Raw genomic sequence first — 15,001 nt, forward strand, 5'->3', positions numbered from 1 at the left:
GAGTTATACAGAGAGCAGCATTCATAGAGGTGGTAGATCTACAGCAGATAAAACTGTGATTTTATCAAAACCACAACAAACAGCCTAATAAGTAACACATCACTGGAATCAGGGTCTCTACCCCTACATTATGCTGGTCTCAGATGGAATAGCAAAAACTTGGTGACAGATTCCCTTTAACTCACTTTAGCATAAGCCTTGTTTCCTCTCTGTAGCTATGTAAGATGAAATGTGATCTTGCAGTCAGATGTTGGACCGTTCTGTTTGCACGGTTCAGAGCCTGAAGAAAGAATGTAAAATTATAGCACTTCTTAAAATCCCATTTGCATGAGTGACACATAAAGCTAAAGTGTTAAACCATAGCATCCTTTGATACTTTTAGTCTCATCATCTACAAGGCCTTTAATAATATAACATTTTGCAGCTTTGATCATTACAGGGACATAGAAGTGCATTTCTCTTCTGCTTACTTCACAGTGCTTCTAGCAGCATCCGGATCCTGGGCTGTAACTGTTCCCACAATAGAATTAATTTTTGCATCTTCCTTCACTTCGAGTACATAGGCTGACTTGCTAAATACCGGAGGCTCATCTACATCTTCCACTATAATTTTCACAGTCGCCTCATCCTTGAAGGGTCCTAAGTAGTGAAATCGGGGGTCATCGTACATATTCCCAGCTTCCACCTTTAAATTGTATAGCCGCGTTTTCTCAAAATCCATCATCTGTCAAAAAAACATAAAATTAAGTTGAGGAGAGTCAAAAAATAAAATATTATTTTCCAAAAGTCAAACTTCTAAATGCTGATTCCTTGTCATAGGCAGCTTTTTAGTTTTCTATCTGTATACACAGTAAATTGCGCCTCTATAATACTGAATACTAATCATAGCATTATTAATGACGCCATTGTGTTATACGTGTTATTATATAGGTATATTATATTGTTCTATTATATGTTGTCCATTTTGATGACACAGCAGTAAAAGCGTCTGGGATACAAGCGGATTTTTTCCCAATACCGTATAATTGTGCTATTGGAAATTCCATCTTCATTGGATTTGCATTATCTCTGATTCAATATTTAAAGAGCGATAAACAATATACAACTCAAAGGAGATGTTTATTGAAAGCAATAATAGCCATCTGAGAATAAAACACAAACTTTTACTTCAGAACATCTCTATTGATCGGGTTTTACAGGGCATAGCATGGTAGTTTTAGTTTATTTATTCCTCAATGCTTTTATAATACCAACATATTCTACGGTGTTGTACAGTGAATTTAATTATTCACAAAAATGCCTGACTTGCAAACTAGGCACAATTCATTTATATGTATAAATAATAATAATAATCTTTATTTCTATAGCGCCAACATATTCCGCAGCGCTTTACAATTCAGGAGGCTCATATACATATACATATCATATACATAAACATATACAAACAAGTAACAATTATAGAAGATACAATATTTAAAGGGAAAAAAGGCAACCCTGCTCGTGAGAGCTTACAATCTACAATGAGATGGGGGGAGGGGCAAGGTGCAAGTGCTTATTTACAATGACAATCCAGCCATCTCAAGGAAATGGGGGATAGATAATGGCTTCCTGGACCAGTAGGCCAGAGCCTTGAGATGCATTTAGGTGCCACGGAGTTTGACGTGGGGTTATGCTCTGAGAAGTTGTAGAGGGATTAGGTGAAATTAGTTTGGCTAGGGAGTGTGATAGGCTGCCCTAAAAAGATGCGTTTTTATGGAGCGTCTGAAGCTGAGTAAGTTGTGATTTGTCCTAACTTCTTGGGGTAGAGCGTTCCAGAGGTTTGGTGCAGCTCCCCCATACCTTTCTGCTAATTTCTTTAAAGACTCCTATTTCTCTAAATATCAACACATTACATGACATGCTAACAAAATGCTTGACAGGCTGCAGTTCACATCACAACCAGTGGGTGGTCACATATAGTCACTAGAGTTGATCGAATCCACCAAAATCCGGGACCGACGGATCACTGCTGGATTGAAAAAAAAAATCAGGATCCGCTCCGGAATCCGGTGCCCATTTTATGGGCACTAAAATCCGGAGATGAAAAACGTTTGTGGAGGGGATAGGGGGGCAGGAGCGCGCGCGGTGTACTCACCTGAGGCTGTGTCATGGTAGCAAACTCCTTCCGGGTCACGCTTTTCCCTTCCGGAGCCGACAATTCAATATTCATTGTTTTGCCCGCTCACCGGCGCATGTAGTTGGTTGCAGTTAGATGCGCCCCCACCCTTAGTGGCAGTGTGTCAGCTGATTGCAACCAATCACAGGCGGCAGGACAGCCAGTGGACGGGGCAAGTGTCTGCGGGTCAGTATGGTGAACGTCCATGTGTTTCAGAAACACATGCACGCTCCTGTCAGAAGGGTGCGAGTCTGGCATGACAGTACTCGGTACAGCCTGCGCTCACTGAACATGATCGTGCATGTACACAGAAACACATGCACGCTCCTGTTAGAAGTGTGCGCGGCTGTGCCGGTGATGAGGCTTTTTTTTTATTATTATTATTGATTAAATAAATAATAAAAAAAAACGACATGCGGACCCCCCTAATTTTCATCCACAGCCAAGATAAAGCTCTGGAGCAGTGGCAATCGGGGAAATAAGGGGTTAATAGCAACGCACAGCTGTTACTAAACCCTAAGTTAGTGATGGCACAGGTGTCTATGAGATACCTGCATCACACTAACCTGTACATGAAAGTAAATAAATACAGACTCAGAGAAAAATCATTTATTTGGAATAAATTACAAAACACACCCTCCTTCACCTCTTTATTAACCCCCAACACCCTGCAGCTCCGGTGTAATCCACACGAGGACCCACGCTGCTTCAGCTCTACTACATAACACAGCCAGCGGCCATAGAGCACGACCGCTGGCTGTGCAGACAATGACCGAGCCGCGATGACTGCACAACAGGCAGATACTGTCACAGGCTGGGGGCGCGTCTGCCTGCAACCAATCACAGACGAGAGGACAGCCAGTGGGCGGGGAAAACACGGAAAGATGTGTGTATACGATGCACAGTAAAGGAAGTGGATGTGTGACCCGGAAGCAGTGTGCCGCCATGACACCGAGTCTCGGTAAGTGTGAAACGCACTTTTATTTGTTTTTCTTTATTTTTCAATTATTTTTGCTAGTGCCAAATCTGGATCGTGCACCCGTAATCCCAGATCCGGGTCCGGCACTCGGGAATCTTTGAAACCGCGCGGATCCGGACTTTTACAGTTTGGATCCGCTCAGCCCTAATAGTCACATATTCAATGAACAACTCCGGTGTCACGATATGACTGTAGGATAGGAAAGAAAAGGGGGCGCCTATACTGTCCATCACACATGGGGATCCTTGGTTATCCCTAATCTCAGGGTTACCCTAATGATGGAGATGCCTGAGTCTCATGCCTGGCTATATTCCTGACCAGAACTAATCTGTTCCACCTCAGGGAAGAAAGGGGAAGGGGTGTGATGGAAACACAGATTTAGGCAGACAGGGAAAAACAGAAACTCAGACACACTGCAATCTTACAGAAACAAACAGTTAGAAACTAAGGAGAAAAGCAAGAGAAGGAGGGCAGCAACAAAAAGACAACAAGAGTTAACATCACAACCGCTCACAACAATAATGCGCAACCACCAGTAAGTCTGGATCAAACCCCCTCTCCAGACTAGAATGGACAAGCTATGGCTGACACAAATGGAAGTATCCTCCCATCATATATACCATGTTTTTCCAAAAATAAGACACTGTCTTATATTTTTTTTTGCCCCCCAAAAAAGCAATAGGGCTTATTTTTGTAGGAGGTCTTATTCTTGGAGAAACACGGTTGGGGGTAAGTTTACCCCCCAAAAAAGCAGACCCCCCCCCCTCTTCCCAGGAGACTCATACTCACCAGAGAAGGACGTCTGCGTGGTTCCCAGGTCCTCCTGTGATCTCCGGTAGGTGCTGCACGCCGTTCTCCCCTGCTGCTAGCTGACATACTGACACACACAGCAGATCACACACAGCAGATTACACACACACACACACACAGCAGATCGCAGGCACACACAGCCGATCACACACACACACACACACACAGCAGATCGAAGGCACACACAGCCGATCACAGATACACACAGCCGATCACAGATACACACAGCCGATCGCAGGCACACACACACACACAGCAGATCGCAGGCACACACAGCCGATCACAGATACACACATCCGATCACAGGCACACACAGCCGATCACAGATACACACATCCGATCACAGGCACACACAGCCGATCACAGATACACACATCTGATCACAGGCACACACAGCCGATCACAGATACACACATCCGATCGCAGGCACACACAGCTGATCACAGATACACACATCCGATCACACACAGGCACACACAGCCGATCAAAGATACACACATCCGATCACAGGCACACACAGCCGATCACAGATAGACACAGCAAATCACACACACACACACACACAAAACACATAACATCACATCCAGCACTTACGGCAGCAGGGAATGAGAGCAAGTCATGTGTCCGGCCGCAGGTCCTGTTCGTCGCGCTGCACCGCACTGTCTCTCAGGATTCTCCCGGCGAGAAGAGATCAGTGTCGCTGGATGAGGTGAGTGTGTATGCGATCCGATGTGTGTGCGATCTGATGTTTGTGTGTGTGATTTGATGTTTGCGTGTGATTTGATGTTTGCTTGTGATCTGATTATGTGTGCGATCCGATGTTTGTGTGTGAGATCTGGTGTGTGTGTGAGATCTGATTGTGTGTGTGTGAGCTGATGTGTGCGGGTGTGCGATCACTGCAGGTCCTGCCGCTCAGTGTCGGGTGAGTGTAATTGCCGGGTGCCGCTGTCTATAATGAAGTGTCCTGCAGTATCTGTAACTTTTTTAGCTGCACGGACACTTCATTATTGATCCGGGACTAGGGCTTATTTTCGGGGGAGGGCTTATATTCAAGCCTTTCTCCGAAAATACTGAAAATCCCTGCTAGGGCTTATTTTTGGGGGAGGTCTTATTTTTGGAAAAACACGGTAGGATGGGAGTGATTATAACTGGCTCTCCCATAGCATGTGACTAAAGGAGATTAAGAAACAGAGATTAATTCTTGCTAGCCTGCCTCTGAACTACAAGTTTGTCGGTTGACACTTGAGTCTCCCTGGGCTGAACATAGACATCAGGGTAGTTAGAATACAGAGTGCAAGAATCTGGGGTTTCCATAGATCTTGGCGCTGCCATGACAGTGGGCGATGCCTGCAAAAACCTACTTGTGATATGCAGACAGAGAATAACAAAATCATTTTTCAATTTTGGCAATTTGTCTCAGAATATCTCCATCTTCTTCCAAAAGCCATAACTTTCCCATATAAATGTGAGGTTTGATTTTTGCGGAATGAGCTGTAATTCTAAGGACACCATTTATTTTACCACACAGTGTGCTGGAAAATGGAAAGAAATTCCAAGTGTGGTGAAAATTCAGAAAAAACCTCCATCAACTTCTTCTGGAAATTGCTTTTACAGTGTTTTGTTTGGCAAAAATGACCTGGCATTATGATTGTCCAGATCATTAAGATTATGGTAATGCAATTTTTTTTCCATTATTTTAATGGTAAAACTAAAAAAAATGAGAAAAAAGTTTTCGATTGTGTCACCATATTTTCGAGACCTGTCACATTTTAATTTTTTGATCGACAGACCTGAGTGAGGCTTGTTTTTTGTGAAGTGAGCCAGTGTTTTTATCAATATCATTTTTGCATACAGATGACATTTTGCTTCCTTCTTATTCCATTTTTTGACAGTGTTGCAGTGACCGCAAATCACAAGTATGAATTTTTGTTCTCTTATGGAGTTTGGCGATCAGGCTAATTATTTTTACAATTTGTTTGTTGACACATAGAACTTTTATAAACATGGTGATAACAAATATGTGTACTTATAATTTGTCTTTATTTTTCTCTATTTTTACTGGGGGGAAAGGTGTGTGATTCTATTTTTTATATGTTCTACAAATTTTTTATAAACTTTTTTCATTTAGTTTATTTGTTAGTCCTCTTTGAACGTGCAACCATCTGATCGTTGTACAGTATACCGCAATATTTAAGTATTGCTGTATTTAGTAAAATTCACAATCTCCTTGGAAGCTTAGCCACAGGCTTGGTTTCTATGGAACAACATGATTGCGATCACGGTGGTCTTCAACTGAACTCCAGCTGCCATAGCAACCCATGAGTGCCTTACGATCATGCAGTGGAGTTGCCGGTGGGCATATAGAACTATGTGCCTCCTTACCGGAGTGCTGCAAAAGGTGCTGTACATTAGCAATCATGGGCAGAGTTCCGTTACATCCGTGGCTGTTACAGGCAGAACCTAGTTGTGACATACAGCCATTATCTGCCGGGTTTTTGGGTGGGCTCAGCCAGTGAGACCTCTCTATACACCCGCTCCAGACGTACATTTATGGCGGATGTCGGGAAGGAGTTGAATCAGGTTTTTTTTTGTTAAATATATTTTAAATTAATATTTTATTATTGCAATTTTCCACAGAGAACAGTTAGAAAACTCTACGTTTTCTATGGTTTACTTTTAATACAGATTGCCAACATGTTTTTTGCAACACGAAAACCTGATTTGAAGAAGTCATTTTTTATGCCTGTTTCCTGCCTATTTTGCCCATAGTTTTACTATATCCACTTTCTAACGTGTAGTACAATAGTATCTGCTATGGTATACCATACGTCATCAGGTTTATCTCATTGTGATGGTGGCTACATCCAACCTTTCAGCATTCAAGTGTATAATTGACCTATTTCTGTTTTCAGTATACAGAGATAACATTCATTTGAAACTGATCAGTACTAAACTGACCTAAAATGAAAATATCTTCCACAAGCTGGTCCCCCTAAGGTGAGTATTAAGAGTAATGACAGATTTGGCCCACATATGTGTGGTCAAAATAGGTAGGAAGATCCTAATCACTCCAGGCACCACTGTAACTAGACCTTCTGGTCAGAAAATGAGGGCATGAACAGCGGAATATAGGCCGCCTTCCATCATTTTCCAATGACACTCTCCTCAGAGTCTGATAATCATCCACTTAATTAAGAGGATTGTAATCAGGGGTCTTCCTGTTTTTGTGACTAGACAGAATGAGAAGGATGATGTGATCAGCTAATATTAAAGCCTGAACTGTATGCTAACTAGGGCACCAACATCGCAGCCTCGCCTCCCCCACACACAAATAAGATCTTGTCAAGACCAGCTCCTGAGACCAAGTTTTACCACAATATATCATTAGAAGAAGAGAGCACTGTATGTTCTTAGGTTTTTTAATAGGATGTTTCTCTTTTGGGAGTCTAAGCATTATAAAACTGCTACTGTAATGACAATAGAAACCTTTTAGAACCTGGTTCACAAGTTACACAAAGGTAGTTTGTCTTTTGGCCCCCTGGGATCACATAAAAGAGGCAATTTTATAGCTGCATGAAAACTTAGAAACACAAGTGGGGTTTATGCACATTAGATCACTCTCTTCTCATAGAAAGCAAGCACACAATTATTTTAACGGTAGGGAAATATGGGGCTGCCAGAAAGTTCTGACAACCACTTGCCTCCTAAGTAAAAAAAAAAAACAAAAAAAAAACAAAAATCAATTTTGGAAAGTGCCCAGTGCTTATTTCTTTCCAAGGTCTGTCAGAATTCCTACACATATTCGATGGTGTATCCCATAAAGACCGGCAGTCATATATGACCACTTACATTAAAATGTTTTCAGGAATGCAGTCATTTAAAGAGGATCTATTAATGGACAATATTTTAATTTAAGCTGAGTACCTCCTCAAATTGCCACTGCTTGTTTGACACTGGATCGGTTTTTCTTTTACTTCTGTGCCCCTCCATTCCAAAGTTTTGCCCTACGGTAATAAAGATTACATTTCTCTTTGACCAACTGGGAGTATACTACAGAACGTCTCTGTGGTCTTGGACATGTTTTGATTGTCCAGTGTCAGATGAGAAAAAGTTAACACCAGAGACAAGTTTTCTATTATACTCCCATTTGGTTAGAGAAATGTCATCTTTATTACAGTGGAACATTTCTTTAGAACAAAGCGGCAGAGAAGGAAAAAATAATCCAGTGACAGCTGCTCTTTAGAGATGAGCGGACCCATGGAACTTCAGGTTCTGCAGGATCAGCTGGACTTTAGCTAAAGGTCTGTTCTAGACCCAAATTTGACCTGAACTTCATTGGAAGTCAATGATTGGGCAGTTCGGGTCTCTACCCACAGACAGCCAGCCATAAACAGAGCACTTCAGAGGGAAGGAGGGTGGGAATTTTTCATTTTTTATTGGGCACATATCTTCCGATAATGTTGCAAGTGGCTTGCACTGGGCTGAGCACCGAGTGTACTAGGTCACCTAGATCACCTAGATGCTTGATCTAAGCTTGATGTAAGCGTACATAAAGCACCTGAACTCCGAACTCAACCACTGATTTTTTTGTAAAGTCTGTGTTTGATAATAATACCAAACTTTAAAGTTCGGGTCCAATCATCTCTGGTTCACTTTCAATTTCAAGCCTTTTATGTGCTCATCAAGACATTTGCATGGCAACCACAGTTTCAGATATATCTATTGTTGATCATGTTGTACCGGTTCGGTTCTGACACAGCTTCAGACTACGGAATCAGGACTGTGGCTTAATTCAAAGAGATAAGCAGAGCTATAAGGGAGCGCCTCGAGAACATAAATGCACACAGCTAGTGGGCAAAACAGTTCTGTGTATAGAGTGAGTAAGGATAAGTTCACATGTCCTTTAATGATCCAGTAGAATGAATCCAGCAGCAAAACGTTGGGAAAAAAGTTTTATGTCCATTTTTAAATAAGTGATTTCAGCTGGATCTGTTTTTTTTTAACACTGAAGTTTATGGAAAACGGATTTGTTAACTGATTGTTATAGATCTTACATTTGAAACTGATCCAGTAAGCAAAACAACCGGACCTTTTACAAATAAAAGAAAATGGCTACTTAACGGATCCGTATTCCATAATTCCAATGTCAAAAAATGGATCCAGGTGAAATCAGTTATTAAGAAATGGACAAAAAAGTTGTGTCTGCACAACTTTATTGCCAATGGATTGCAGCTGGATCCATTCTAACGTATGATTACTGGACATGTGAACCTAAGCAGGCTCCTTATACCATTTACAGACAAAGGGCTTGGTTCCACTTGCGAGAGCATCGGAGGCAATATGCTAATGACCCTACAGCGTCATCCGAGGGTCATGCGACTGTGATCCAGTCTTGCGATCGAGTCAGAGCTGCGGAAAAGAGGGAGGGAGCACTTTCTCCCCATCTCCTCCCCGACCTGTCTCTGCGTATATTGCACTTCACTCGGATGATATGCGAGTACAGTGCAATGTTTAACACGCATCCGATATGGCATGAGAAATCAATCGCAGATGGACACTGCACCATAGTTTTGCTTTAGATATTCGGATTGCACTCATCCAAGCAAAACGCGAGTGGAACCGAACCCAAAGAGATACTTCATGCAAAGTTCCCATAGAAAATTTCACAAAACCCCCTCCTTTTAGAGGTTAGTTCTAATAATTAATTTCATCCCTTTCCTAGTATACACAATATCACAAAATGGAAAATATTAGACAAAATATGAGACTAGAAAAATCCTAACTCTTCAATATCAATCATCAACAAATATTCCTAAAAGATGGTCGACAATAACTTAACATCGGCCATTTCCTTCTTGATCTCATAGTGTGGCACTTTGAAAAAGACTAAACTGTGAGTCTCAATTTTGCTGTGTAGCCAAATTCATAAGCAAATTGTCTAGATGATAAAAAGAATTAGATTAATTGTTTAATTAAGTGTTAGTTATATCTGGAGCACCTGCTTAATTGGCTGCTGTGGAGGACTTAAATTTAGGGGACAGTGATTTCTCCTAGCAAGTAATCAAGGCTCAATGTGGTTATAGGGTGTTATAATTGAATATGGAGGAGAATTAGCTATGATAGAATACCTCACTGTAGTATATCTGCAGAGTATATATTCCTTGGGAGGGCAGGAGATCTTAAAATAAAAATAATTACTGGCAATGATACGAGTAAGAGTGTGCAGCATATATATATGCTTTCTCTACATTAACACATAGCACCCACACTGCAATAAAAAGCAGCAGTCCAAGACATTAATTCCTAACGTGCACCATGCAATGTACTTAACATGATTTAAACATGTTTCTAATCCGCCAGAGCTCTCCATTTCTTCTCCTCGGAATTAGTGGTCCCATGGAGGCCCAAGACGTCCGTACCCTAGAAACAGTTATAAGTAATTAAATATATTGTGCTCTGCACTAGACTGCCTGTTGTTTCGTATTTGTTTAATGCAAATAAGGTAGTTTGGAAGGTATTAGTCTAAGACACCTGTTCTCTGTTTATAGCTACCAGCGGGAGAACACACTCGAACAATATTGCAAAGTGTGACACTCTAGGAATATATCATGTGCTGCTCCAACACTACATGTATTAAATGTAACACCAAACATAATGTGATTTATAAGCGCAAATTGCATTGTAAGAAACAAAAATGGCTTAAAAAATTAAAGAAACAAAGATAAAACAAATCAAAGTTATAAAAAAATCCATTAAAAAAATCTATGAATTCCATTTTATGAAAATAGAAAAAAAATCTGAAAAGCAATCGGTTTCAACATTTGTTGGTGTCAGAATGGTACATAAATAAATGATATAAACCCCATTTCACATACACACTTCTCAGCACATAAGTGGGGTGTGCCTGCAAGGGTTAATTTATCTCCTCTCATTTAATCTAGCTCTCAATCTCTGTTCTAGTCTATAAAGTGAGCATAAATCACACCCCAGCAGTCCATACACCCCGGCTACACAACATGCTGCCACCACTCAAACACGCGGTGTGATAAGTCCCCGAAATATGCTACTGTTTGACAATTAACAGGGTCATACACTCTCTAGAAGGCTATGGATTCTTTAGAGCTGGAGTCGGGAACCTTGCTGAGAGAGCCATGAATGCCACATGTTTTAAAATGTAATTCCGTGAAAGCCATACTCACTAGGGGAAAGCGGCAGTGCTGGAGCGGCTCAGAAGGTCCCAGGAGGCAGGGTAGGCGATGCTGCAGGTACGGAGGAGGGGGTGTCGCAGCTCAAAAGGGTCAGTGTGCGGATAGCCGGCGATACTGCTGTGGGCTCGTGGGGTGTCGTGGTGGTGGGCGCCATTGATCTGCCAGCATGCTACTTTGAATCTCTCCACAGTTGACGAGATCAACTTCAAGAAAATGGCCTCGGTGCGTGTGCAGATCAACGCGATGGACTTCAAGACAATAGAAGAAAGAAAAATCCAGCTTCCGGAGTAGTAGTAAAACTGATGCAATTTTATTAGAGGACGTAAAAATTAATGCGATGACAAAAATAGGGAGCCCATATGCGGCGTAAGGCTACGCTACTGCCTGCGTTCTTTGTCAAGCCTGAGTGAACATGTCTTGCTCACAAGCATTTAAACTCACTCCTACCAATGGGAGGAGTGTGTTTAATCAGAAAGCACATGTGCCAGCATGGGGTAGATAACATACAAAACAACAATACAAAAATTCAACAATAAGTGAACAGGTTTTTTATATATATATATATATATATATATATATACAGAAAAGATTTTTGATATTAAAATTCCACATAAAAAAGAAAAAAAAAAAAAAAACTCTATCATCCGAAATGTACATGTGAACATTATCTACCAAGATTTAATAAGATTTAATAATGAAACATGACATCTCGTCTCAGATTAAGACCACTGGGTATTCTAGTTCCCAAATGAAATATCCAAAAAGCCTCACGTGTGAGAACCTGATGTTGGATATCACCACCACGAGGAGAGATTTTAACTTTTTCTAAACCAAAAACACGCAGGGATCAGGGTCAGTATTGCAATTGTGATGTGAAATAAAATGTCTGGATGCCGATGAGAGATTTCTGGCTGGAATAACGGTGCCCTTAGAATTATAAATATCCCGGATATGTTCATTAAAACGCACCTTGAGTTTTCTCACTGTACAACCAATATAAAGTAGGTTGCAGCTGGTGCACTTAATGCAATAAACCACATTGGTGGGATTACAATTAATGTACCTCAAAATGGAATATGTGACAGTCTCACCAGTATTTTAAAATGAGCTACAAGGTAAGGCAAATTCACATGTGCGGCAGCGTGAGGTGCCGCACCTAAAAAATCCCTTGTGTTCAAGCCAGGTGGAAACAGGTTTATTTTTTACAAAAAAACTGGGTGAAAGAATGTTGTCCAGTGAAGGTGCTTTTTTAGCAACCACACTGCAACCAGATTGCAGTATGGTTGCAAGAACAGGGTCTTCATTTAAAACGGGTAAATACCGTTTAATAATATTTTTGATGTGATTAAATTGTGTGCTGTATTGTAAAGATAGCACTGTTTTGTTATGCAATTTCATATTATTCTTATTATTTTTACATTCAGAGTTTTTATTTGAAAAATCTATCAATTGATCACGTTTTTTATTTTCTACTATCTTGCGTGCTCTCTGAAGTGTCCAGGATGGATAACCCCTTGCACTTAATCTGGATTCAGCTGACCTGACTTCATTGTTATATACAGAATGCTCACTGCAATTACGCAAAGCCCTAGTAAATTCACCCACTGGTACAGCTTTGATTGTATGATTAGGATGACTACTCATAGCATGTAAAATTGTATTTCCGGCCAGTGGTTTACGATAAATACAAGTGGATATAATCTGATCAGGCATGCCTGTGAAAGTCAAATCCAAAAAATTAATTTTATTATTGTCACAAAAATGGGTAAATTTTAGATTGAATTGATTATTGTTTAAATAATTCATGAACTCCGGAATTAATAAGATGGGACCATTCCAAATGAATAACTGGTCATCAATAAATCTACCGTACCAGTGGATGAATTTACAGTAAGGGTTATTAATATCATATAAGTATTTTTCCTCCCAGTGAGCCATAACCAAATTCGCAATTGAAGGCGAAAATTCAGCGCCCATAGAAACTCCGTGGTACTGTAAATAAAACTGTTTATTGAACACGAAAAAATTATGCTCCATCAAAAATTGTGCAACTTGTATGATTGTTTTCCTTCACTTTAAGACAATGCCTGTGGAGCCCTATCTGTGCACACGCCGCCTCCGCGGCCATTTTCTTGAAATCGATCTCGTCAACTGTGGGAGATTCAAAGCAGCCCAAAGATCAATGGCACCTGCTGCCGCGACACCCCATGAGCCCGCAGTATCGCTGACCCTGCGACACCACGGCCGCCCCGGTAAGTCATATGCGGTTTGTAAGCGTGATGCCCTGGCGCCGCCAGGTGGTCACACAGTGTAGGCCCCCGCACAACACCTTCCCTCACAGGGTTAAACCTTGCCAACCAAATCCTAGTCATCGCCCCAGGGTAGGAAAGGCACACCAGTGGGCGGGACCAGAAGGATGGAGAACTCCCACCTAAGGGTCTAGAGAACCCGGGGTGGGAAAAACAGTTCAGTTCAGTGAGTTGCTGTTGAGTTCAGTTGAGTGGAAGTGGAGTAGAGGAACAGGAGGAGAATGTGTGAAGCTCAAGTTCAGAGAGCAGAGGCGTCGGGGTTGGAGCCCCGGCGTATTGGCTAGGTGGAAGACGGTGGTCTGTGTCTGACAGGAGATGGGAAGATGGCAGCCGGAGATCTGAGGTGGACCGGGACAGGGTTGGAGCCCGCCGGTACCAACACCAGAGATCCGACCAAGAAACCATGCACAGAGGGGGTACTTGGACCCTGAAGCCAGGACCAGAACCAACGGCCTAGCTAATTAACCAATTGAGGGCAGGATTATAGGTCCTGTCCCAACCAAAGTCCCAAAAACAGACAACCACCCACCGAGAGGGATAGGGCATCCGCCAGGGCCCGGTAGATCCCACGGGTCAGCATCAGCGGGCACGGCTCCCAACAGAAGTACCGAGAGCGGACTCCCGTGTTCACCATATCACAACACAGTGCAGAGGAAAGTGACACAGACCATCACCCCGGGTGAAGGACCAGAGTACACCCGGTGCGTTGGCCGGCCACCAGCACCTTGGTTAACCATTGGACTTATCTGATTTATTTAATTGTGAGTAAACTGAGACTCCCTGGTCTGACCAGGTGCGCCGGCCCCTGCCATCACCATCCCCTGCACCAAGTCACCGGGCCCTGGGGTAACCATCAATACCCACGGAGGGGTTAACAACCACCTGCCATCCCATCACCCCTGGGTGCCCCACAACGGCAGCGGTGGTGCCACACTTCACCACACACCGTGGGTGGCGTCACAGACTGCGTACGGCAAATCCCGTACAAATACGTCCCCCTTCATTTGAAGTGTCCGCGTGACCCCCGGGTCTGGAGAATCCCTCGATCCACACTGCAGATCCGGATCCGAGAAGCCCGGCTGCTACTGACATGGGGGCGGCACATAAGATGCACCCCCATTTTTCTAGGGGAAAAAAAAAGTGTGTCTTACAAAACGGAAAATACAGTATTTTTTTTATTACAGATTTGTCTGCGAGACAGATGCGGCCATCAAAAGAGCCACATTTGACTTGAGAGCCATAGGTTCCCAACCCCTGCTTTAGAGCATACAAGGATCAAACATTAATATTTTAAACTTTATTATAAAAAAAAACACAGTGCTTACAATAAAAAGATTTATGGGATAAAGATAAAAATGACACAAAAAAAAGCCAGAACAGTCGTAAAATTAAAAGGGAGAATTAACAGAAATACCTAAATGTTCCAGTCTAAAGTTATCTTCTGTTTCTAGAGGGAAGGGGAAATTAATTATGGATCACAATTAGCACAGGTCAACCACACATGGGAACACCTTCCCATTGTATCACCTATTTTTTTATA

At 42.1% G+C, this 15,001-nt stretch overlaps 1 protein-coding gene across 2 annotated transcripts in view; it reads right to left on the reverse strand.

The window, feature by feature from the left end:
* The window catches only part of LOC142243200 (cadherin-6-like), a 431,398-nt gene that overhangs the window by 76,774 nt on the left and 339,623 nt on the right, over positions 1-15,001 (reverse strand). For both annotated transcript variants that reach the window (XM_075314854.1, XM_075314855.1), the window contains one exon: positions 471-724. In XM_075314854.1, coding sequence (XP_075170969.1) covers positions 471-724 — 254 coding nt within the window. The remainder of the gene's footprint in view (positions 1-470; positions 725-15,001) is intronic.

The sequence above is a fragment of the Anomaloglossus baeobatrachus genome, chromosome 6 (assembly GCF_048569485.1).
Source record: "Anomaloglossus baeobatrachus isolate aAnoBae1 chromosome 6, aAnoBae1.hap1, whole genome shotgun sequence".
NCBI lineage: Eukaryota > Metazoa > Chordata > Amphibia > Anura > Aromobatidae > Anomaloglossus > Anomaloglossus baeobatrachus.